The sequence below is a fragment of the Musa acuminata genome, chromosome BXJ1-10 (assembly GCF_036884655.1).
Source record: "Musa acuminata AAA Group cultivar baxijiao chromosome BXJ1-10, Cavendish_Baxijiao_AAA, whole genome shotgun sequence".
NCBI classification, from domain to species: domain Eukaryota; kingdom Viridiplantae; phylum Streptophyta; class Magnoliopsida; order Zingiberales; family Musaceae; genus Musa; species Musa acuminata.
In genome coordinates, this window is record NC_088336.1 from 7172404 (window position 1) to 7197915 (window position 25512).

Sequence of the window (25512 nt, forward strand, 5' to 3'; positions counted from 1 at the left end):
TAAAAACTTGAGTCAGTGTAGCCTTCAACCTTAAGGCTATTACCTCCATATACTAGTAAAAGATCCTTAGTCCTTCTCAAGTACTTAAGGATACACTTTACTGCTTTCCAGTGCTCCAAGCTTAGATCCGCCTGATACTAGCTCGTGACACTCAAAGCATGCGCTATATCAGGCCTAGTACATAGCATGACATACATGATAGACCATATTGCTGAGGTATAAGGTATCATATTCATGTTCGCCCTTTCTTCTGGAGTCTTTGGGGACATACTCGTAGAAAGCGATATCCCATGTCTCATCGGTATGAGACCTCTCTTGGAATTTTCCATGCCAAACCATTTGACAATAGTTTCTATGTACCTGGACTGGGACAAGCCAAGCATCATCTTGGATCTATCTCTATAGATTCTAATCCCCAAGGTATAGGATGCTTCCCCTAAGTCCTTCATGGAGAAATGTCTAGATAACTAAGACTTTACTGTGGATAGCATTCCTACATCATTCCTAATAATCAGGATGTCATCCACATATAACACCAAAAAGGGGATAACGCTCCCACTTACCTTCCTGTACACACAAGGCTCATCTTCGTTCTTAACGAAGTCATAAGATCTGATTGCCTCATCAAATCTTATGTTCCAACTTCGGAAAGCTTGCTTTAGTCCATAAATGGATCTAAGCAACCTACACACCTTATCTGGGCAGTTCTTGAACACGAATCCCTCAGGTTGCATCATATATACCTTCTCCTTGAGGTTCCCATTGAGGAATGTGGTTTTCACATCCATCTGTCAGATCTCATAATCATAGTGTGCTGCAATAGCCAATAGAATTCTGATGGATTTTAGCATTGCTACGGGTGAGAAGGTTTCGTCGTAATCAACACCTTGCCTTTGACGATACCCCTTAGCCACTAGCCTTGCTTTATAGGTCTCTACCTTTCCATCTACTCCGATCTTTTTCTTAAAGATCCTCTTGCAACCGATGGGTACAATACCTTCGGGCGCATCAACTAGGTTCCAAACCTAGTTGGAGTACATAGAATCCATCTTAGAATTCATGGCTTCTTGTCACTTCCTGGAGTCTATACTCATAATAGCCTCCTCGTAGGTCTGAGGATCAATACCCTCAACATCCTCTCCTCTAATATGTCCCACATATCTCTCAGGAGGATGGGATACTCTATCAGACCTGCGTAAAGTTGAAACTTGTGTATTAGGTACCTGAACAGACTCGGGCTGTAGAGTGGTGCTTGAGCTTGGTTCTCCAACCTCGCTCAACTCTATCATTCTCCCACTATCTCCGCCAAGAATGTATTCCTTCTCAAGGAACACTTCTCTCTTAGCTACAAAGACCTTTTGCTCCTCGAGATGATAGAAATAATACCCACAAGTTTCCTTGGGGTATCCCACAAATTTGCATCGCTCTGTCCTTGATTCTAACTTATCGGGGTTGTGTCTTTTAACGTGGGTAGGGCAGCCCCAAATCTTAACAACCTTAAGATCATGCTTCTTCCCTTTCCATATCTCATATGGTGTAGATACTACCGACTTAGTTGAAACTCTATTCATAAGGTAAGCTGCGATTTCTAGGGCATATCCCTAGAATAAGATGGGTAGGTCAGCGAAACTCATCATGGACCGTACCATGTCTAATAGCGTACGATTCCTTCTTCTAGAGACACCATTGAGCTGAGGTGTATAAGGAGGTGTCCATTGGGATAATATCCCATGGTCCTTGAGGAACTAAGTAAACTCTATACTTAAGTACTCACCTCCTCGATCTGATCGAAGAGTTTTGATACTCTTTCCAGTCTGGTTCTCCACCTCATTCTTATACTCTTTGAATTTCTCAAAAGCCTCGGACTTGTACTTCATTAAGTACACATATCCATACCTTGAGAAATCATCAGTAAAGGTAATGAAGTAGGAGTAACCACCAATGACATGAGTTGATATGGGTCCACATACATCACTATGTATAAGTTCCAACAGCTAAATGGCTCTCTCTCCAATTTCACTAAATGGAGAGTTGGTTAGTTTTCCACGAAGGCAAGGCTCGCAAGTTGCATATGACACATAGTCGAATGGATCTAAATATCCATCATTTAACAACTTTTAAATCCTTCTTTCATGGATGTGACCTAGCCTACAATGCCACAGGTATGCACTGTTCATCTCATCTCGTTTCCTCTTGGACACATTTACATTCATGATATGTGGAGTAGTGTCTAGCATAAACAAACCTTTATGCAATATTCCTCTCGCCAATCTCCCCTCGACTTTGCTAGAATTTACAATAAATTGTAGATGTGATAAGCAACACTGGTATCCAATACCAATGCACTATCATAAAAATCTGACAATTGGAGATTGATCATGAATGTACCTGAAGCTTCTCCAAGCTTCTATTTCGCCCTTTCTGCAAGGTACTCTTTGCAGTTCCTCTTCCAGTGCCCATCTTTACCATAGTGGAAGCACTGGCCTTTGTCCTTTGTTGGGTCTTTTTTAGCAACCTTTGCTTTACCTGGTTTGCCCTTGCCCTTTCCCTTGTTAAGGGACCTTTCTGCTTTCCTTTTCTTTCTGGCCTCACCAGTGTAGAGAACTGGCTTCTCTTTCTTAATAGTACTCTCTGCCTCCCTCAACATATTGAGGAGCTCTGGGAGAGTCACCTCAAACTTGTTCATATTAAAATTCATTATGAACTGTGAAAAGGAATCTGGTAGGGACTGAAGCACAATGTCCACACACAAGTTATTCTCTAGGACCATTCCTAGACCTGTGAGTTTCTCTATCCACTCAATCATCTTTAGGACATGGTTCTGAACTGGTGTCCCCTCAGTCATCCTAGCGTGGAAGAGGCTCTTGGATATCTCATATCGCTGAGTCCTTCCCTATTCCTCAAACAATTTGCGGACATGTAGGAGAATGGATCTGGCATCCATCTTTTCATGTTGTCTCTGTAACTCAGGAGTCATAGAGCCCAACATATAGCACTGAGCAAGAGTTGAGTCATCAATGTACTTCACGTAGCGAGCGATCTCATCCTCGCTTGCCCCTTCTTCGGGCGTAGGCATCACTGTATCAAGGACGTACACAATTTTCTCCGCTGTGAGAACAATTCTCAAGTTACGGAGCCAATCCGTATAATTTGGACCGGTGAGACAGTTGACATCAAGTATGCCACGTAAGGGATTTGAAAGCGACATTTTCTAAAAATAAAGATGCAGTAGAAATGAATAACATGCAGATTTTGTAAAAAATAAACTATCAAGATATGTACTTCTATCTTAATATGCTCCCACTATTTTACTAACGAGTCACGCGACACCCTTAGCACGTGAAATGGAAGTCTCCGGCAGACTTCTAGTGGGGATCAGGATCCAATCAGCGTCTTAGTGTAACCTCGAGGGACTCGACCAATCACACTAAGCCTAAAAGGTAGGCAACTCTTGCCGATCACAACTCCTTGTGATTCCCGTCCTGTTCGGCCTCCGAATCACCATGGCCTCGAGGGACTCGACCAACCATGATGCTCGGTTAAGTCAACACCTTCGTTACAAGATGAGTCTGATTTGATGATATACCCTCGAGGGACTCGACCAAGCATACCATGCCCTCAGGTCACCGGTGACATCTCTATGTCGTAAGCAAGATAGCGAATCGTGATATAGGTGAGTCTCGAGGGACTCGACCAACTCAACCTACACCAGAAATCGGTTCCTACTTATAACGATAGAAGGCCACGTGGGTCAATCTAATTGCCTCACGTTTACCGACTTAATATTATCGAGAGATGTTTCTATGATTTGATCTCCTAATATGACATGTCACACATATACATATTTAATATATATCTGTATCGCATGCAAATATATATACATATCTAGTATGTGTATAAGCAATCACACCAAATGATCATGGACCACAACCTAATATGATTAGGCCCGAGCCAGTAGGCCTAATCACTCACATCAAGATCTATGTGTGCAACGGTGCATCTCCATGCCCTGTGATCGTCCATCTCATCCTCGTCGGTTCCGTCGACATCTTGATGCATCTTTATGCATCACGATCGTCCGTCTCGTGGGTCCCGCTATCGCATCCACGCTCCTGCTACGCCTCCTCATGTGATTACAACTTAATCATAGGCACGTAGGCCCGACAATAAACGAGAAATATAATGGAGGCTCGCAGACCTCAATAATAATAATCACAAGTACACACATCACACGGTTCATGATCATCCGTCCACACATCATACATCACATGTATAAATAATCATCATCATGTAGGACTACTAGATAATAATAAAAATAATAATCAATTAAACCTTTTAATTAATTAATATTTTCTGAAAGGAGGGACATGTAGGGAATTTCTCAATTCCTAAGGGTATTTTCGTAATTTAGAAAAAAAACAAAAACTGGAATTTCTCAAATTCACAAGGGCAAAACTATCTTTTTGCCCAAAACCCTAATTCCCTCTTACTGTTGCCGTCGCCGCCACCCTACTAGGGCTGGCTTGTGCGGCGGGGCGAGGGCGCTGCCCTCGCCTGCAGGCGGCACGCCCGCTGGCAGCGCTACCGCTGTAGGTGGGAGCCCCTATCGCCTCCGCGGGCGGTTCTGCCGGCGGGGCAACGCCCGCAGGCGGTGCTGTCCCGCCGGGCGGTCGCCCCTATAGAGGGGGGGGGGGGGGGGGGTTCGCCCGCGGGAGCAGCGACGACAAGCACCGTTGCCCTACGGCGCCTCACCCCACAAGAGAAGCGGCCGCAGGCGCCTCTGCCCGCGGGCTGCCAGCCCCGCCAAACGCAAGTCTGCTGCAAGCAGGCCGCTGGCCGGCTGCTGCAGACGTAGCCCTTGTGTTGCCCGCCTTCGGTTGCGCTGCACACACGCAGATCGAGGGCAGCAACTGTTGCTGCCCTTTCTCGCTTTTGCGTCAACGATTTTGACGTCAAAATTCTTCCTAAACACAACACACGCAGTTCAAAACCAATCATTCGCACGAACAACCTGGCTCTGATACCACTGTTGGGAAATCTTGGGGGCGACATCATATGCGCAGCGGAAGAACAAGAAAACAAAATCCCCGATTCCCAAAGAGATGTTTGTCGTCATGCGAAGATTGGTGCGCAAAATCCGCGAAACTTAAAACTGCGTATAGAGTAGATTGTGTTACCTAGGGAGATCGTATATCCCTGTTTCCTTGTAGATCCTTAGGAGAGGGTGAAGGAGGTCAAGCGTCCTCCTCTCTAGCGGTGATCAACACAGCAAGGTTGCGACGACGCTCCTCAAAACTCTAGGCCTGCTCTGAGGTGGAGAGGGAGAGGAGAATAGGAAAAGCAAGCAAAGGCTCTAGCCTATGAGGCTCTGAATCCCTCCTATTTATAGAGGCCCCCTGTCAAACCCTAATGGGTCCTCCCCTAGTGGGTATTGGATCTACATCCAATAAGACAAGGGCTCCGTCGGATATCTCATATCCGAACCTCTACTCATCGCAATGCCTACCATATGTGTGTGACCTTCTAGGCCCAATATCGAGCTGGTCGTGAGTCATACCTGTCAGAACTTCTTCTAACTCAGTGAATTATTATCTCTGTAATAATTCACTTGACTCATCGACTACGGACGTACTAGGCCACTACGCTGTAGTCCCCAGACGATACAGGGGAATCCAATCCATTGGACATGTCTGTCCTCAGTTACCGTGTACCTATAGTCTCTCATCCCTCTAATATCCCAGAGACCGTATATCGAGCATGGTGCTGTCAGACCCATACGGTTTCTACTCGAGTCTCGCTCTAATCGGATTCTCCCGGAGAACTCTTTCTCTCTCAACCCGAATGACCCTGGCCAGGGATTTGTCTGAGTAAGAACACATGGGATATTCCTCTCATGACGCCGAGAGTGGATGATCCTCTATCGACACTCAATAGCCTCGTAAGGTCAACTACCACTCCCAATGACCGGCTGTACTAGATCTGGGACAGCCAAACCTATAAGTCTAGTATCAAAGAGTGGAGCACTCATACAGGATATCCTTGGTGTCTCAAGTCTAAGGACCAGATACACCACTAGGACTACGGAATAGCTGTCTGACAATAAGGCATCATCAACCATCCAGCATTCCATAAGCGGATCAATCAGTGAACTCATTCTCCAATGAGCACCTGTACTGTATCCCTAGTGTCCCTACACGAGCAGCTTTGAGACCAGCTGCATCCATCATATGGACTGGTATACAGCACACCAGAGTGTACGGTTATCACGATGTCCCTCTCGAGTAACCTATGACCGGGATTATTTAGGATATGTGTTTAAAGGTGAATCGATCTCATTATCGTGATCTCATCACGATCCGATTCCCATTGCACAAATCCTAGGATATCACAATATATATATACATATATGCAATAGTTATAAAGTGATATACGCCAAAATATAATAAGCAAAAAGATTCTATATCAAATCACACGTGCCATCACTCACGTGATTGGCTTGCTGGGCACCTATGACTAGTAGAGCTGATGGATCGGTCGACGTATCAACAGAAGGCTTCGGGCCATGAATTCGGGCATCGGGCCAAGAAGAGTGGATATTATGCCAAGGATATCAGAGTTGCGGAGTCAACTGGCCGATTGGGCAATAGGCCGTAAGAGAGGATGATGCGCCAAAGTATCGGACGAAGCATCGAGGGACTAATGACATGCCAGACAACATGATTAATGCTTAGTATTAATTGTCCAGATCGAAGTTTGTTTTTACATGTGTAGGATTAACTATGATAGCAAGACATAAAGCAAAATGAAATCCCAGAGTCAAGGACGTGATTTCGTTGGGAGTTCGAGAGTTCGTCGGAAGTCCAAACGTTCGTCGGAAGTTTTACAGGAACCAGCTGAGAAGTCTAGGAGCTTGCCAAAGAAGCTCATCAGAACTCGCCAAGAAGATCGTCATGAAGTCCAGGAGCTTGCTGAGAGTCCATTGGAACATTGCCGAGAGTTCGTCGGAAGTTCGCCGGAAGCTCACCGGAAGAAACTAGACTTATGGACTTGTTTAGCTTAGAATATATCTTAGGAAACGTAGTTAGCACATAATTAAGTTTGGATTTGGGCCAACCCAATTAGGCCCAATGAAAAGGCCTAAACAGTGCCCCAAGAGGTGATACCGTCGTGGCACGATCTCCGAGACTATGTCAGGTGGTGGTACCATCGGTCTGGGCAATGGTACAGCCCAGACACAGCCTTCGAGAGGCTGTAGGCGATGGTACCGTCAGTCTGGGCGGTGGTACCGCCAGACAGGGTGATGGTACGGCCCACTGCAGTGTTAGTGTCAAACTGACACTAGCGGTGGTACCGCCCAACGTAGGTGATGGTACTGCCCGTGCCCGGAAAACCCGGGATGAGATGTTTTTAGGCTCCAAGTTTGAATCAACTTGAAGCCTATAAATACCTCTCTCATCCCTGGTTAACATACATAAGTATTGAGAGTAAAAAAGGAAAGAAATACTATTGCAATCTTGTATGAACTCCTCTCAAAGTTCTAAGTGTTAGAATAGTTTGAGAGAGGAGTAAGTGGAGGTGTAAGGGTTATCTCCTAAACCCGATAAAAGGAGAATCGAGTTATAAGAAGGAGGTTGATCTTCGCCTATTAAAGGAAGATCGATAGTGGATGTCAGTGGCCTCGACGGAAGAGGAATCGGCGGAGTGGATGTATGTCACGACGACCGAACCACTATAAAAATCTGGTTTACGTTTACATCTTGAGCAATTTACTTTAGCTGCAAACCTCTTTAATTGCTTACTGCCTTCAATACATTTTTCATACACTTTCAAAGTTAAGATCTTTACAAAACAATTTTCGTTAGAATCGATTTTAATCGCAATGAAGTTTTAAACCGACGTTATTTTACCGCTACACTAATTTACCCTCTCTCTTAGTGCCAACCCTATTCCTAACAGCAACCAAGAAGCCCCGGCCTATGGGTCTTTAGTTCCCTCCTATTTATAGAAGTCTCAAGTTAACCCTAATGGATCCTACCATATTGAGTATGGATCTCTATCCAATTACCCAAGACTATTAGATTAGTAGGTCTTTATCCAATTATCTCTTATTAGCTCTTATTGGATCTCATCCATGGGATCCCATAATTCAGGGGCTTATTGGATATCCAATAACAGAGGGGCTCCAACGGATATCTCATATCCGAACCTCTACTCGTCGCAATACCTGCCATATATGTGTGACCCTCTAGGTCCAATATAGAGCTGGCCATAAGTCATACATATCAAAACTCCTTCTGGCTTAGTAAATTATTATCTCCATAATAATTTACTCGACTCATCGAGTGTGGACGTACTAGGCTACTACACCGCAGTCCCAAGACAATATAGAGGAATCTAATACTTTGGACCTATTTGTCCTCAGTTACTGTGTACCTATAGTATCTCAACCATCTAATATCCCAAAGACCATATACCAGGCATGGTATTGCCAGGCCCATATGGTTTTTCCTCGAGTCTCGCTCTAATCGGATTCTCATGGAGAACTCTTTCTCTCTCAATTCGAATGACCTTAGCCAAGGATTTGTTTGAGCAAGAACACACATGATATTCCTTTCATGATACCGAGAGTGGATGATCCTTTATCGACACTCAATAGCCCTTATAAGGTTGGTTGCCACTCTCAATAACCGGCTATACTAGATTTAGAACTTCCAAACCTATTAGTTCAATATCAAAGAGTGGAGTACTCGTACAGGACATCCTTGGTGTCTCAAGTCTAAAGACCAGATACACTACTGGGACTACGGAATCTTTGTCTAACAATAAGGCATCATCAAGCATCCAATATTCTATGAGCGGATCAATTAGTGAACTCATTATCCAATGAGCACCTACACTAAGCCCTAGTGTCCCTATACGAGCAACTATGAGACCAATTACCTCCATCATATGGACGGGTATATAGCACACCATTCTATCCGATTATCCCGATGTCCCTCTTGAGTAACCTATGATCAAGATTATTTAGGGTTTGTGTTTAAAGGTGAATCGGTCTCATTATCGTAATCTCATCACGATCTGATTCCCATTACACAGATTCATGGACATCACAATATATATGCATATATGCAACAAGCAATATAAAGTGATAAAATATCAAAATATAATAAGTAAAAAGAATACGTATCATGTAATACGTGTCATCACTCACGTGATTGGTTTGCAGGGCACCTATGATTAGCATTAGTAGGTTTGCGGAGGTAGTGGCAATATTGTAACCCTATTTAAAAATACTGTAATAGTTTCGATTGAATGAAAAATTCTATAATTATTTTTAAAAATATTATAATTGGTTTGATTCAATGCCAAACCAATTTAATTGTTTTGATGTATCTAGTTTTCGAGGTGAATTCAAAAAAAAAAAAAAAGCTCTTATAATTGAGAAAATTTTAATGTGCATCTCAACTTAAAAAAAAAATTATCGAATATCCCTTTTATGTGACAAGATTAATTTATTTTTATCTTCGTCAAACCCATCGTCGTCTCCGCCCTACACTACCTTAGCCACTACCTCCCCTCTATCTCATCAGGCTCGCCTTGCCCTTACACGAAGGAGGGGGCACGACGATGGTGGCCCTAATCATCTTGACTCATGGCCCTTATCCGTAGGGTGGGATTAAGCAGGGTTCATGGAGGTAGTGGCGACTCTTGCACGACAAAGGATGGGGCATTCGTCATCCTTTATTGCCTCCGCCCTACATTGCCTCATTAGGCTTGCCCTCGCATGAGGAAGGAGGGGGCACGACGATAATAACCCTCATCGTACTCACCCACGACCCTCATGCGTAAGGTAGGTTTTAGCAGGGTTCATGGAGGCAGTGGCAACCCTTGCACGACAAAGGATGGGGCATGGTGACTACAACCCTCATCGTCTTTACCCATGGCTCTCGCATGCAGGGGAGGGTTTAGTGGGGTTGCTATCATCACTTGCTACACAGAGCCGAAGGTGATAGATTTGACAAGGGCCAGAAACAAAGGCGAAGTAAGTTCGATAAGAAAAAGGGGAAGGGAGGTGGTGGCATATTTGGTGTAGGGTAGAGGCAAATAGTTAGGGGTCAAGGGCAAAATAATTATTTATGAAAAAATATTTTATGAGAATTTTTGAATGTCAGAAGCATTTTATGAGAATTTATGAGACTTTATTCAAAAATTTATTTAAAAATCAAAATTATCAGATATGGGTGAGAGTATCTTTTATCGTTTTAAAAAATAGAGGCTCGTGTTGAAATTTTAGAAATGAGGATACAAAATTTTAAAACTTGAGGCTTTTGTTTGAAAATTATGTAAATATTTTTTTTCTACTATCTGAATATGTCCCAACATGAGCTTGGCCAATAAAAACCAATCAATTAAGATCTCAAAGCTCCTGTTTAGGTCACTGTGCAAAAGGAATGATAATTCTGTTCTTGAAAGTCATCACTCTACACCCGTCCTCATAAACAAAATAGATAATGAGAATATAATCACCAGGTGAATGGAAAGGAACGTCACGCGGCTTAAGTTTCTCTAGCAATTTTCTTCCCATCACTCTTCGATGGCCAATGATTTTTAGAATGAGATATCTTAAATTTTAATTTTAATCTCGTATCAAAAGCGAAAAAGGGATTGAACTAATTTATAGATAAGGTAGATCTATCATTCTTAATTTAGAATTAAACATAGGATACATCTAATTTTTTCTTGATAAAAAATAAAAGCATATTAAAAATTTAAATGATTATATTATACAAAAGACATCCTCTACTACATTAGAGATATAATTCAATATCATTACATATAACTCCACGAGAGAACAAACACAAATTAGTAACAAAATAGTCAACTAAGATATACTTATTATACCCGTCTAAAGTGTTAATTCTTTTCTTTGCATATCCACTTCAATCAATCTTTGTAGGTCATATAGAAACTTGATGGAGGACAGAAGTGTCTTCTTCTCACATATACATAGGTAAGGAAGTCAGTAGACTAGTTCATATCATGTCAAATCGACTCAATTTGCTCAAAGATAATCCAACAACTCCATGAGGCTTTATACTGTTTGTTCAAGAAATTTACTGTAATTTTAGAATCGGATCAAAAGTGGATAGAGTCGATATTCCTAATGCTGACTTTGCCACCTGTTTACATCATACTTTAGGGTCCATCATGACCGTCGATCGTCTCCGGTCAACGCGAGTCATTTCTCGGCGTCTATTATTGTATTTTTAGCTATTATCGAGATGTTCTTATTCCATTAGTTCCCTGACAGTAAATGTTAAATGTGCATCACACACATTATGTTGTGCTGGAAACCTTTATCGTGGCTTGGTCTATGAACGAGCGGGCTGTGCATCATGTAGTCAAAGGTCTAAAGCCTCTCAATTTGAGGCAGAGAGTCAACCACTTGCCATCCATGGTTGCCACCTCTCACTCCTCCTGTTACAAACAATTCAGCTTGTCCACACAATCGATGCCAGTCTACAGAGAAAGCATGTGAGTGCTGTTGAGTGTCGAGGAGGCAATAGCAGCTTCTCGTGATGGATGGATGGAAGGATAGCAATATTCTCCAACTCCAGCTATATATATATATATATATATATATATATATAGGAAAGGGGAGAGAGAGAGAGAGAGAGAGAGAGAGAGAGAGAACAAGTAGGAGAGGAGGAATGGAGGCCATCAAATGTTGTCCGTGCAACGTAGAACACCCTTCTGCCTCACGATGGAGCTCACGAGAGGAAGCAAAGGTTTAGCAAAAAGTTACGACGTATCGCACTTTTCTTCCTAATAATGCCTTCCTGCAGAGATTGGCATTTAGATGGAGCTCACGAGAGGATGCCATCAAATGTTCTCTGTTTTTTTTTGTATCTTTTATCACAATACTTCATTTGCTTACCTTTTTAATTGCCAATCAACTTATTCGAATTTAGATATTTATCTTTTGATTATCAAATTTTACTAATAGATTCTATAATAAAACAATATTTGATGATTATAGTTTTATTAACAAAATTAATTATATATGTATATATTTTTGTGTCTTTATCTTATGAGACGACGAGCACCAAAATTGCTGCTGAAGAAAGTGGATCTTTTTGCGTTGCATGCACAGTGTTTTGGAGCTGCTCTAATCTTACTGCTCTTAAAAGAAGATAACATCACCCACTTCATGAGTGCGGTCACAGTAAAGCTTGTTGTTCCCTCTCCTTTTTGTGGGATTCACAAGACTCATTCTCCACACCACTTGCTTCCTCCTCCTCCTCCTCCTGCGGCTACTACGCTTCTGATTCCTTCTCGGCCATGAACAAACACTCTGCATGCATATATTTACCTTGTCTTCACGTTCCTGGATCTCTTCATCCGCCAAAGCCATGGAATCCACCACCATGAATCCAGGAGGAGATGGCTCAGACGATCCAAACTCCACTAGGTTGCCTCTTCTTCTGAATCCAGTCTACGCGCGCACCAAATCCACAGTGTTCGACGAGCTCCGAAACTTCCGCGTCTGCCTCAAGTGGTGCGCGCTCGACCACTCCACCGCCGCCGGCAGGGCCGTGTCCTACGCCGCCTTCGTCGCCCTCGCCCTCCTCGTCCCCGCCGCCACCTCCCTCTCCGTCCGCGCGCCGCCCGCCGCTTCCTCATCGGCCTCCTCCGTCTCGTTCCACAAACTCGTCCAGGTCCCCGCTTCCAGCCTCGCCGCCATCTCCTTCCTCACCCTCGCCGCCTTCTTCCGCCGCTACGGCCTCCGCCAGCTCCTCTTCCTCGACGGGGCCCTCCGCGACGACACCACTTTCGTCCGCCACTGCTACGCCCGCGAGCTCGACCGCTCGTTCCGCCACCTAGTCTATATCCTCCTCCCCTCCTTCTCCGTCGAGCTCGCGCACAAGATCCTCTTCTTCTCCACCGTCTCCGTCGCCGTCCCTCTCTCCACCGCGCCGTCCGGCGTCCCCTGGAACTCCATCGCCTTCATCGCCACGCTCGCCTCCTGGGTGTACCGCACCGGGGTGTTCCTGCTCGTCTGCGTCTTGTTCCGCCTCACTTGCGAGCTCCAGATACTGCGCTTCGAGGGCTTCTACAAGATGTTCGACGAGGGAGACGGATCCCATTGCCAAGCCATCTTTAGGGAACACATAAGGATAAAGAGGCAGTTGCTGGTCACCAGCCACAGGTACAGAATCTTCATCCTCGGTTGCTTGGTGACCATATCGGCGAGCCAGTTGGGTGCCCTCATGATTGTTTTGGCCTCCAAATCTAAGAAGACCTTCTGCAACTCGGGCGACGTCGTGGTAAGTCAAATCGACAAACACTTGGTGGTCTCCTCTCCTTCTCCATGTACTTACTCTTCTTGCTCCTCTTGCTGCAGGTGTGCTCGGCGGTGCAGCTGAGTGGCTTCTTCATGTGCCTGTTGGGAGCTGCAAGGATCACTCACCGAGCTCAGCGGGTCGTCTCCATCGCCAGCCGATGGCACATGATCCTGTCCTCAGCCGCAGACCGCAAGGCCGATCCGCCGACGCCAGCCGTCGCCGAATCCGATGACATCTCCGATTCCGGCTCGCCTGAAGGATCCGTGGGGGGCGCGGTACCGCACGCGCAGGCTTCCACCTTCGAAGGCCGACATGCCTTGGGTGAGTGAGCGCGGTAACGCAAAGATAAATTGTCTTTTTTGGTTCATGGTGTATATGAGATGTGGATTGCTCGATGCAGTGCTGTACCTGCAACACAACGGTGGCGGCATCACGCTCTTCGGATTTGCGCTGGACCGGGGATTGCTTCACACGCTCTTTGTGTTCGAGACCACTATGGTGCTGTGGATACTGAGCAAAGTCGTCGTTCTCTCATGATCTCTTCTTCCACGGAGAAGACACACTAGTACGACACTCTTATCACAAACATGGAGTGGCCATATATTACTTCTGCGCCCGCTTTTCGCTCATGTCATATCTATTACTTCGTGGAAAGATTCCGCTATATTAAACTTATAATTTGGTAAAATAGGAAATAGTATTGTACTTATCAAAGTCTTTATAACTAATATATATATATATATATATATATATATATATATATATATATATATATATATATGTTATTTTGATATGTTCCATCACAAATCATCGAAGGCTCGTGTTGATGTTGACCGAATTAGATGGAGGTCCTAATTAGCATGTGATTTGGAGGAATGAATACTCTATGAATTATAATTAATTCAAAGGATATTTCTGTTAACGTTTAATACTAATCTTCATAGGATGACACTCAAACTACGTCTGAATTAAATGCAGGAAAGGCTTTTTCTCTCTCTAATAAGAGGCGCGATAGAAACACCTGAGGCGACTCCGTCAACTTCTCCCACCTCCCTCGTATTCTTGGCCACCGGCCACTACCCTTTGTTCCCCCACCATCTAAACCACCCCTAGAAAGAAGCCACGCCATCAACTTCCGTCCTCCCCTAATCTCCGCGCGTCGTAATCCTCAGCCCATACCATCACCGGCCACGACGGACGGCGGGCGACAATCATGGCCGGCCGGCGGCCTCTACCGCTCTTCCTGGCGCTGGTCTTCCTCGCGGCACCTCCCGACGCCGCGCGCTCGTCGGAGGACGCCGACGTCCTCCTTGACTTCAAGGCTGCCATGTCCGATCCCACCGGCGCTCTCCGGAGCTGGGTGCCCAGCTCCGCCCCGTGCGGCAACGGCACCGCAAGCTGGGCCGGAATCATCTGCGACCACGACGGCAGCGTCTCGGGGTTGCGACTCGAGGGCATTAGCCTCTCCGGCTCGTTAAACGTCGCCTTCCTCGGGCGCTTGCCGAGGTTGCGCACTCTCAGCTTCACGAACAATAACTTCGAGGGGGCGATGCCCGACGTCGGGAGGCTCGGGAACTTGAGAGCAGTATACCTGTCGACGAACAAATTCTCCGGCGAGATCCCCGACGATGCCTTCGCCGGCATGAACTGGCTCAAGAAACTCTATCTCTCCCATAATGGCTTCTCGGGCTCCATCCCGGCGTCCATTGCGGCATTACCCAAACTTCTGGAGCTGGGGCTGGACGACAACAGGTTCGGTGGTGAGATCCCGGACCTGCAGGTGAAGCAAATGAATCGGGTGAACCTGTCGAACAATGACTTGGAAGGGCGCATACCGGATGTCCTCAGGAAGATGGACGCGGATGTCTTCTCGGGTGAGTACTGCTGTCGCCATGGCTTGCTTGGTCTCCTTCCGAGCTCGTAGTTCCGCAACGTTTGGATATGCTGCTGCAGGCAACAAACGCCTGTGCGGTGAACCTCTTCGAGTCCCATGCCAGCCGCCGTCGCCGTCGCTATCCACGATGTCGCCATCCACGTCGTCGCGAGGCTCAGCTCATCATCCGATCATCTTCACGACGATTGCGATCGGCCTCGTCGTAGCAGTCGTCGCGGCGATATTCCTCGTGCCCCGCCGTCGGCAAACGGGGGATGATGGACTCGGGCAGTCTCTGCCACCGGAGAACTCAAAGTTTGCATCATCTGAGGAGGAAAAGCTAGAAGCGGGAGTGGCCGGATGCCACCGTGGGGGGGGCGGCAGCGGGAAGAAGGTCGCCAAGGACCACGAGCAAGGGCGGCTGGTCTTCGTGAGGGAGAACAGGGTAAGTTTCCAGCTGCAGGACCTGCTCAAGTCCTCAGCTGAAGTGCTCGGAACCGGGAACTTTGGGTGCTCCTACAAAGCCACCTTGTCGAACGGCGCTTCGGTGGTGGTGAAGAGGTTCCGGCACATGAACAGGGTGGGGAAGGGGGAATTCGAAGAGCACATGAGAAGGTTGGGGAGGCTGTGCCACCCCAATCTGCTGCCACTGGTGGCTTACTACTACAGGAAGGATGAGAAGCTATTGGTCACAGACTACATGGCTAAGAGGAGCCTGGCCAATGCCCTCCATGGTGAGCATCTCATCCTCACTATAGTTTCATGACCACCAACACCAACTAAAGATCATAAGAACTTACTGCTCTCCACGCATTCACATACTCCATTTGCTTGTTCTCATGACATTTCTTTCAACTAGAATTACCATGATATAAACAAAAGTTGCAAATCCAGCAAAAGTTATATTATTGAAGCAATAAAAAAAAAAAAAAGAAGCTAAACTCGCATAAAATTTCCTTTCAAGTCCTGTGTTACTTACTCAGGCTTCTATGAACGAAGAGATAAGTTGCAAGCTCAGCAAGATCATAAGATTGAAGCAAAACACAAAAGCTAGCACAGTAGACGACTGCATCTCCTTCTTTATGTTCATGTTGAAGTAATGCTTCCAAAGTTGTAATGTGATGTTGGGTTTACTGATCAGGCTGCCGTGCATCAAACATTCCGGCATTGGACTGGTCCACACGACTAAAAGTAGTCAAAGGAGTAGTCAAGGGACTAAATTACCTCAAAGAAGAGCTGCAGATGCTAAGTGTTCCCCACGGCCATCTGAAATCCTCCAATGTTCTTCTCGACGATTCGCTCGAGCCACTACTGACGGACTATGCCCTCCTCCCCGTGATGAACCAGGCTCACTCGGGGCAGTTCATGGCCGCCTACAAGTCGCCCGAGTGCAAGCAGCAGGGAAGAACATCAAAGAAGAGCGATGTTTGGAGCTTCGGAGTACTGATACTGGAGATCCTGACGGGGAAGATCCCCACCACGGAGTTGGGGCAAGAGAAGGGGGGCTTAGATTTGCAAGGATGGGTGTATTCAGTCACCCAGGAAGAATGGAGCAGCAAAGTGTTGGACAGTGAGCTCAAAGCAACAAAGGACAGCGAGGGACAGATGCACAAACTGATGCAGATTGGATTGGCTTGCTGCAGGGAAGACATTGAGAACAGATGTGAGCTGGAAGAAGCTCTTGACAGGATTGAGGAACTGAAGGGGGGAGACACAAACGAAGACTGTGCGAGAATCCTCGCTACGGACGGAGAGAACGATCTTTCGACCGTTGACATCAAATGAGAATTAATCACAGTGAGAAAAATTGATAAGAGATGGAGTTAGAAATGAAGCAATCCACAATGCAAGAGGGGATAGACCTAGCTATTGGTTCTGTAACATTGAGGAGAGAGTTAAAAGTGGTAGGAATCATGAAAGAATGGTTTTGTTCTAGGATCCAAACACATTTATCTAATATTTTTAGCACCTTTTAATGCTCACTTCTCCTAGTTTCCACATGAATCTTATCCCTTGGTTTTTTTCGGCTTGATGACCAAAGGATTTTTCTGTTTATACAATAAACTCCATATAATAACTATTATCTAGCAAAGAAATTTCAACTATTTTGAATTGTCTAAAGCTTGCAATTTAATCAAGCATCAATTTTGCATTGCCATAGCATAACTGTGCACTTAAACAACATCCTAAATTATTAGATCAAAGCCTATAAAAAGGTCCAAGCAAATCCTTCCTCCTGATAAAAGATATACTAAATTATAACTCCCTTTAACATGATCTCTCTCTCTCACACACTCACAAAACTTGAGTTCAAATATTAAGGATATTAATGTTTGATGCTGCAAACTTGAAGGTGAAGACAGAAAGAGAAAAGGTCAGTGAACTGAATCAACCACAAGGGAGCAGAGGGCAAACTTGACAAGAAATAACTCTTGAGTAAGCAAAAGTTGAACAAGTTGTATTGACATCAACTAAAAATGGATCTAAAGTAGTTAGAAGTTCAATAGGATGAGCAGACAAGAAATTGTTGTTTATTTAAGAAGTTCAAATTATGCTTCCTTTCTTACCATTATTTCCAATTCATTTTGTTCATAGCATCAGACTTCCACTTTAGCTTCTTCACAGTAGTGATATAACATGGTAGAGAAAAGGAGAAATAAGGATGCTCATGACAAATCCTAGAAAGTATATAGTGTAGCTCTAAGAAAGAAAAGAAAATCTTATTAAGATGTGCCGTTGATTACGCTTACGATGAGTTGAAACACCTCTTTGTACGCGATTATATTGTGCAAGAGAGAAAAAATGCTTAGAACATTCTAATTTGACTCCTACCAAATAAAATCTTATTTTAAATAAAAACACAACGATTGAAATCCTAAATAATCATAATCGACTCATCCCATCTAACCAAACCAACCAACAGCATGGGTTTAATAAGACATTGCTAAATGGATCGAATATACCCACAATGACATAACTATATCATATCTATCTCATTCTCATTAAACACAATAATTAAAACAACAAAAAGCCATAATGTCCGACCATTGGGCATCAGCTACATGGGTTTTCTTCCGTCATTCCACTTTTGGTGTAAGGTAACATCTTTAGTTAAATCAAGAGCACTTTATTGTTTCTTAGTAGTCATTTTAAATATCCTTGTACTTTTCCTCGCACCACTAATCCTAATCGACTCATCTCATCTAACCAATCTAATGATTCTAATCACATCATCCATAGAGTTAGATGATTCTTCCTCATTTTATTTTATTTTTAATCAGCCTATACCTAAAACATGACAGACATAAATCTAATCAGATTGTTGTTCACAAAAGCATATATACTCAAGGTTGTGTTTGACATGTGATTAGCTAAGAATAGAGAAATTAAAATGATTGATCATGGTCATATATAACATATGTACTCATAAACAATTACGAAGGGGTAGAATATGCCCATCTTATACCACAAGCATATTCCAGGTTTAGGTAAAGAGTCTAAAGACACATTTGGTTCCTGGAAACAGTTCTCCACCTGTTTGCCAACCAGGAATGGTGGTTCTTGTGACATTCTTAGCATCACTAAGGATTAAATCGAAATAATGTCATTAACCACATACAACCATCAATACCATAAATTACTGCCGACAACCTGCCTTCCCAGTCGCCCCAAAACAATTCAATTCAAATCCTATCAATTCAATCACAAAGCCGATCAGAACAAACAAAAAGATACCTGAGTCTTTGATCAAAATCACATTTTGATTGCAAAAGAAGTTGATGAGCACCAATATATAACCAGATTGAAAATCCATAGAGCTACTGTATAGCATTCATGCGTGATCTTGAGATCATAGTAAGTCCCAAAACAAGAAATATAACGAAAGGAAACATCTTAAAGCAAAAAGGCTTTAAAATCCACAGGCAGCCTAACCATATCAGCAGCAGCAGCAGCAGAAGAACTCATTCGAGCGGCACCTCGACGTCGCCATCAGATATCTCCTGCTGGAGGTCCTTGGGATCCTTCCCATCGACGGTGCACCCGACGGAGACGCACGTGCCAAGGATCTCCTTGACGGTGCCAGCGAGATCCTTGGCCATGGACCTGGGCCGCATGACTCGAGCGATTTCGACGACGTCGTCGAGCGAGATGTTGCCATTGTGTTTGATATTCTTCGTCTTCTTGCGGTCGCGCTCGGGCTCCTTGAGGGCCTTGATGACGAGGGCAGCGGCGGAGGGGACGACCGACACCTTGGCCTGGCGGTTCTGCACGGTGAGCTTCACGGTGACTCGAAGGCCCTTCCACTCCTTGGCCGTCTCCTTGGCGATGTCCTCGCCCACCTTCTTCGGGGAGAGCCCCAAAGGACCGATCTTTGGGGCGAGGGAGCTGGCGGCGCCGACCTCGCCTCCGGTGACCCGGACATAGACGTCGACCACTTGGGTGGGATCGAACTTTGGCGGCATGGCGACGACGGCAGCGGCACACGAAATCTAGAGTTAGGTTTTGGTTAATGCTTCCACGGAGAGGAGGGGATTGGCTTCACAACTCCTTATATAGCTTCCCATTATGTATGTTATTGGACATCCCTTTCGGTCCGGTTGAATCCATACGTTATTTAAAACCCGGTCCGGTGCAATTTAGATGCTAGAAAAACCCGGTTCGATCAGTATGGATTAATAGAGGCGTCGCTCTAAATTTGGATCAATTCAGCCTTCCGGTTTCTCTTAAAATATTCAAAAATTGAAATGATTTTTTACATTAAGATATTTGTTGAGTTTGGAATGGAAAAATCGCCAACTAAACTTTAATCTCATATATCCACCAATTAACAACGGCATATCATTGTCCATTTAAAAAGCTAGTTTAACTATTTTCTAACCATTATAAATATTATTAATTTATTTAAATTAAAATATATAAATATGAAATACCTATAACTGTTCCTAGTAATTTCATGAAATTAAGAAATATTTGGAGGTTTAATGTAAATTAGAATTTCAATGCGTAAGTAACTTAAAATAAATTTTTTGATTTATGTGACACGTAATTGAACATTAGTTCAGAGAGATACGTACAAAAATGACATGCGATCCGTATAATCACATGCTCTGTATGCCATTCAAGCATGCATATACGTGAATAAACCCAATGTAATTGGGTAGAACAGTGCCATTAGGGTTATCTTTTTGCAATATTCTTCAATACCAGCTTCTTAGGGCTTCTTTCTCAAACCAAGAGACTGTTGGTGATCACAAGCAATCAATAAATCATAACATAAAAGAACTATTCTTTCCAGTACATGTAGGCTCAAAATTTCGTGCTTGAGCTGCTGCTCTGTTTGACAAATAATACAATGCATGAAATCAATTTGCATACATAGTTCTTCGATCCACCAGACATCCTACAAGAATACTGCGACCAAAATATTCAGCACTGAGCTGAGAAGTAAATATTGACCGGATGTTCAAAAAGTTGTGTTGCCAGAACTAGAGATGCTAGAAGTTCTTGCAGAAGATAATAAGCATTACTGCATGCTGGAATAGTACTCATGGTCAAACATCAGTAGTAGATATCAAACTTTCTGTGCAGGTGAGTTGGCGACAGAAACCAAATTAGCCAGTTGGTTTATTCATATTAGGAAGCATCAGGGTAATGCATGTCCAAAGAAGGATAAACTATACAGAAATGCTAACGGGAAGGTTCTCTGTTTTGTTACAAAGATGTGTAGTAACTAAAAACTAATTATATTTAAATATCTTAATTTCATAAAACAGCCCCAGAAAACAAGGCAAAAGAAAATAAAACTAATCACCAGGATACAACTATGCAAATTGAGTCATAGTGAAATTACTAACCATGATGTGACAGGAAATGGCAATTCTAAAGTGATCTTCAGAATGGAACAGTGTACATGTCACAATAATTAAGCCTAAAGTAAATCAAAATTAAGAGTTATACAAGGCTTATAGACCATTGAATATTTGCAATATGTATAAAATTTTCTTTGAAGTCTTAAGATCTGAATAATCTTTTTAATATTTCATATACGAATCCGAAGTATTTTTCTGAATGGAAATTGTTTTTCTGAATGATTATTATGCTTCAGGTAATGCTATATTTATATTTATCATAGGTTTTTTTGAGGCTATATATTTTTAATATATATTGTTGGAATAATGTCTAACACATCCACGTTTTGTCGTGACCTACTTTTCAAAATTGTTAAGTTGGCATGTTCACATTATATCATGTTATGTCAAAGTATATATATTAAAAAAAGTTGAAAGTTGAAAGGTGTAATTTCAACTTAGATCAACCCACATCTTTTCTGCCTATAGTTTCGTTGTACTTCAAAATTTAGGCAGCATTTCTGACACAAGATCCAAAAAACATAATTGCTTCTTTATTCTTTAAGTCCTTATAAAAGACTGAGATTATGAGATGAAAGAAAGAAATAAAAATGGAGGAAGGAAACTATATATTCCTCTTAAAAAGCCAGTCTTCCATGGTATTCAGTAGTTTGTGCTAAAAATTAATTAGACACATGCTATGTACAAATGGATGACTTTCTAGAATAGAAACATAAAACTGCATACCATTTTTCAAGCTTGAGAAAAGAAAAACAAAACTACTCAATGTCATGCCTATATAGTGAAGAATTAAGGTGAATGGTTTATTAGCATATATTCATGAATTAATCAATATTGTCAGATATCTCTATATCGCTGGAATTCCATTCAAATACAAACACAGCTCATCACAGAAAGTTATAAGTTGGTTAACTAGAGACCAAAATTGATTATCTTCAATAAGGAAGGAACCCTGTTACAATCACAGGCAGATCACTAGACATAATGGTTTTGATCATATTGTTTCTGTAGGCAATAGAGTAACAGATTATAATTTCCAACTGAATGTGATAATACATATTGAACATGACCATACCTAAAATTCTTATTCAGTTTCAGAGTTGACACTAGCAAACAAGCAAGCCCCTTAACACTGAAACTTCTATAAGTAAGCATCTGCCTGTATGGCATTTGGGTGCAAAATGACAATATGTAAAGAATTGAGATACACAAAAAGCATGGAATCACACAGATCTTCCACTTCATTTAGCAACAACACATTATATTTACCATCATGTGTCGTTAAATTGTGTTGTATATTTTTAATTACTTCAAACAAGACATACCAGTATCCCTAAGTAATCACATATCACACTAAATGATTTTGTCCGATGTTACATGTACTTGCCAAATCTGGAAAATGAAGTGTCGGTGCTAAAACTAGGAATCTGACGGCTACGACATGAATCAATCAGCCATTTCATTCAAACCATACCTGAAATGCTAATGTTCTCTAGTCTAAAAGGGAAAAGAATGGTAACAATCTCGAATGAGAAATACCTGAGTGTTTCATTCTTGGTGTGCACTTTATGTATGTATTCTCTGCTCAAGTATATAAATCCTATGGTGATTGGTGACTTTCCAACCTCAAATTACTGAGTTCATTCGCTCCTAAAAGATATTCTGGTTGCAACCTCATCATTGTCTTCTGAGAAAACATCAATGAATTTCATCAATAATTCCAAAAGATTTGGTTTCTCCTGTATTGTTTTTTTAGATATATTGCTAGGAGCTTTGAATATGTCCAATCCCTCTGCCTTGTGGATTTTAATAGAGCCTCGGAGCTTGAATGGAAATCACCCTTACCAAAGACCTCAAAAACTAGCGGATCAGTTAACATAATTGGAGTGGCCTCAACATCCAATTTTCGTAATTCAAAGGAAATATTTCTTGCAAGCCTTCTCTCCAAGAAGGCATCCACAATGCAACCATATGTAACAAGATCTGGTATGACACGCTTATACCTCATGTGCTGGATGCTCAAATGGAGATCCCAGAACATAGACATCCTTGAATATGCCAATGCTCTGATATTGAACGTGGATATATCAGGTGAGAAACCAGCATCCAACATACCAAGAAACTCTCTTTGCAAGCTTTTCATTTTAAAATTTGCAGCATAAGATAGCAAAAGTAGGTTCCACAGAAGATTTCCCACATTCCGTCTGCCAAGACCTACATCCCGAAGAAATTCACCAAATTTATAGAATTGTCTTTGGTTTATGTACGCAGATGCCATCGCTCGGATCGCTCCCTTCTCAATCAGAATTCTTGATTTCTTCAAGCGCTCATATGCAGCTTCCATATCTTCCATTGAACCATATATGCTGTAATACTTAACATAAGCGTTGCCACTTACAGAGTTGACCTTAAAACCTCTTGAGACCATTTCTTTTACAGCTTCCTCCATCAACCGAAGCTGGCCAGCTTTCCCAAAACAAGAGACAGCCATCGTGTAAACCTCAGGACCGAAGCCAAAATTTCTGAGGGTGGTCTCATGGACAATCCTAGTTATCTCATCAAACTGGCCCATCTGGGCATAGGCCTTCATCAGATCCCAGATGACCTCGATGCGCGGCTCGAACGAGCTGTTTATGATCTCACCCCACAAAGCCTGGGCTTGCATGAAGAAGCCATTTTTAGCATAACAAAGCATCAAACCGGAGAGGACATCACAACCAGGCTTAAATCCTTTGGATTTCAATTCATTTACGAGTTGAAATGCAATGTCAGGTTCTTCGTTCACAATCACGGCCTTGACTAACGCGGCGTAGTCCTTGTTGCCAAGAAATCGATCATTCAGGGATCTTCCATGGATCATCTGTTATCAATGCGTGAACCCAAACCATCAATTCAAGTGTCGAATATGCTACTGACGCAATGGGATTTCTTTTGTTTCAGAAGAGGATTAGGCTCTAGATAAAGAGGACCGGTTACTCAGTGGAATCGCCCGAATCGACCTTACGAGTGCGGATGGATCGAAGAAGAGGGGATGGGGAATTGAAGACGGAAGACGAGATGGTACCTTCCGATTCGGTGGTCCTCGACGCAGCGGAGGAACCCAGGAACGGCGGGAGGCGGAGGCCCGAGGGAGGAAGATGGGAGGGGGAGAAGCCGCACAGAGGCGCGGATGCAGGGGTTGAGTTGCCATCGGCGGTGACGACGAGTCGAGACGAGTGGGAAAGAGATAAGCTCGTGGGCCGAGCGTAGCCTCACGCTCTTCCCCATGATTACCACCACGTCACCTGATCGTAAGCCATATAGTGAAGTCGGTACGCCAAGCAGTGACATTTCTCCTCACGGGTTCGGATCCACATCCATTTCGACACCCGATCCATGTCTGACCCGCTTCAAATTCTGTGCACGTTAGGAACGGTGGGATTTATAATCTAATGTATTTCATAAACGTAAAATTTAGTTGCCTACTTAAGTTTTAATTTTATTTTTATTTAACTAATTTTAGAAATGCCCTTTTCATTGTGTCGGTCGATAACTGCTTCATAATGTTCCTAAGGTGCTTTAAGATTCGTGTAAAAGCACTTGGCATTTTATTATACACTCGGAACCTAGTCTTTTTAATTGGAGGAATATATATATATATATATATATATATATATATATATATATATATATATATATATATATATATATATATATATATATATATATATATTCTTGTGCCGTTTTTTTGGCATCAAGAACAAAGCAAGTACGTTTCCCTCCGAGTAGCATGGACGAGATGTTGAAGCCCCTTCCCACTACCACGAATCAAGAGATCAAGGAGCCGGAGAGGAACGAGGAGGAAGAACACCAGGATCTCCACCGAGGAGACAAGGTAATGAGTTCGATCCTGTGCTTTCACCTCGATCTTCTCTCTTGCGTCGAGTTCTTGAACGCTTCCGATCTCCTGTGTGGGTTTGCACGTTCCAATGACCTGTTGCAATGCTGTGGAACGAAAGAACGAGGAGCCCTCAAGCGACAAGGAGAATGAGCAGAAGAAGCTTGAAGATGAATGAGGGCAAGGTAATACACTTGAGATCAAATGAACCTCACCTCTTCTCTTGACTTGCTTCAAGTTCTTGAAATCGTTTCTTGAATGCTTTTGATATCTTCTCTTGGTTTGCTTGGAGTTCTTGTAGTGTGATAGGGATAATATTGGCACCGTCCAACTCCCTTTGTCATCTAAACTAAAAAGATAATAAAGGTATGGGAACCAACGATTATTAATGATAGCATGCTTAGTCATCCAACCCCCCTCATTAATGCTTTTGTATTAATAACTGAAAGTAAGTCGCCCTCATTAATGTCTCTCGGTAATGTATGTTTGAATCGCTCGGTGTTCAGATATAAAAATCACGCCCCAGGCTAAGTGCCAAGGGAGGGC

General features: G+C 43.2%; 4 protein-coding genes across 8 annotated transcripts; 2 read left to right on the plus strand and 2 right to left on the minus strand.

The window, feature by feature from the left end:
- Window positions 1–12236: 12236 nt before the first annotated feature.
- LOC135595166 (uncharacterized) lies at window positions 12237–14463 on the plus strand. Of its 2 annotated transcripts, XM_065085726.1 has the most exons (4): window positions 12237–13328; window positions 13406–13667; window positions 13747–13911; window positions 14325–14463. In XM_065085726.1, exons 1-3 carry the CDS (start codon window positions 12360–12362, stop codon window positions 13881–13883), a joined length of 1368 nt encoding a protein of 455 aa, XP_064941798.1. In that variant the 5' UTR covers window positions 12237–12359; the 3' UTR covers window positions 13884–13911; window positions 14325–14463. The 2 variants fall into 2 exon arrangements, with proteins under 2 accessions (XP_064941798.1, XP_064941797.1); XM_065085725.1 differs by lacking the exon at window positions 14325–14463 and having other exon boundaries at window positions 13747–14024.
- Window positions 14416–17219, plus strand: LOC135595165 (pollen receptor-like kinase 5). The gene is made up of 3 exons (XM_065085724.1): window positions 14416–15220; window positions 15300–15953; window positions 16361–17219. Exons 1-3 carry the CDS (start codon window positions 14560–14562, stop codon window positions 17002–17004), a joined length of 1959 nt encoding a protein of 652 aa, XP_064941796.1. The 5' UTR covers window positions 14416–14559; the 3' UTR covers window positions 17005–17219.
- Window positions 17220–19021: 1802 nt separating this feature from the next.
- Window positions 19022–19754, minus strand: LOC135595167 (large ribosomal subunit protein uL11-like). The gene has a single exon (XM_065085727.1). The coding sequence runs from the start codon at window positions 19680–19682 to the stop codon at window positions 19182–19184; it is 501 nt and encodes a 166-aa protein (XP_064941799.1). The 5' UTR covers window positions 19683–19754; the 3' UTR covers window positions 19022–19181.
- A 711-nt stretch (window positions 19755–20465) lies between these two features.
- LOC135595168 (pentatricopeptide repeat-containing protein At3g42630-like) lies at window positions 20466–24348 on the minus strand. 4 transcript variants are annotated; one of them, XR_010480299.1, is made up of 3 exons: window positions 24154–24348; window positions 22629–23949; window positions 20466–20631 (listed from the first exon to the last, which is right to left on the minus strand). XR_010480299.1 is itself a non-coding variant. In XM_065085728.1 (2 exons), exons 1-2 carry the CDS (start codon window positions 24277–24279, stop codon window positions 22801–22803), a joined length of 1275 nt encoding a protein of 424 aa, XP_064941800.1. In that variant the 5' UTR covers window positions 24280–24348; the 3' UTR covers window positions 20466–22800. The 4 variants fall into 4 exon arrangements, 1 of the variants encoding a protein (XP_064941800.1); XR_010480297.1 differs by having other exon boundaries at window positions 20466–20753; XR_010480298.1 differs by having other exon boundaries at window positions 20466–20800.
- Window positions 24349–25512: the final 1164 nt, after the last annotated feature.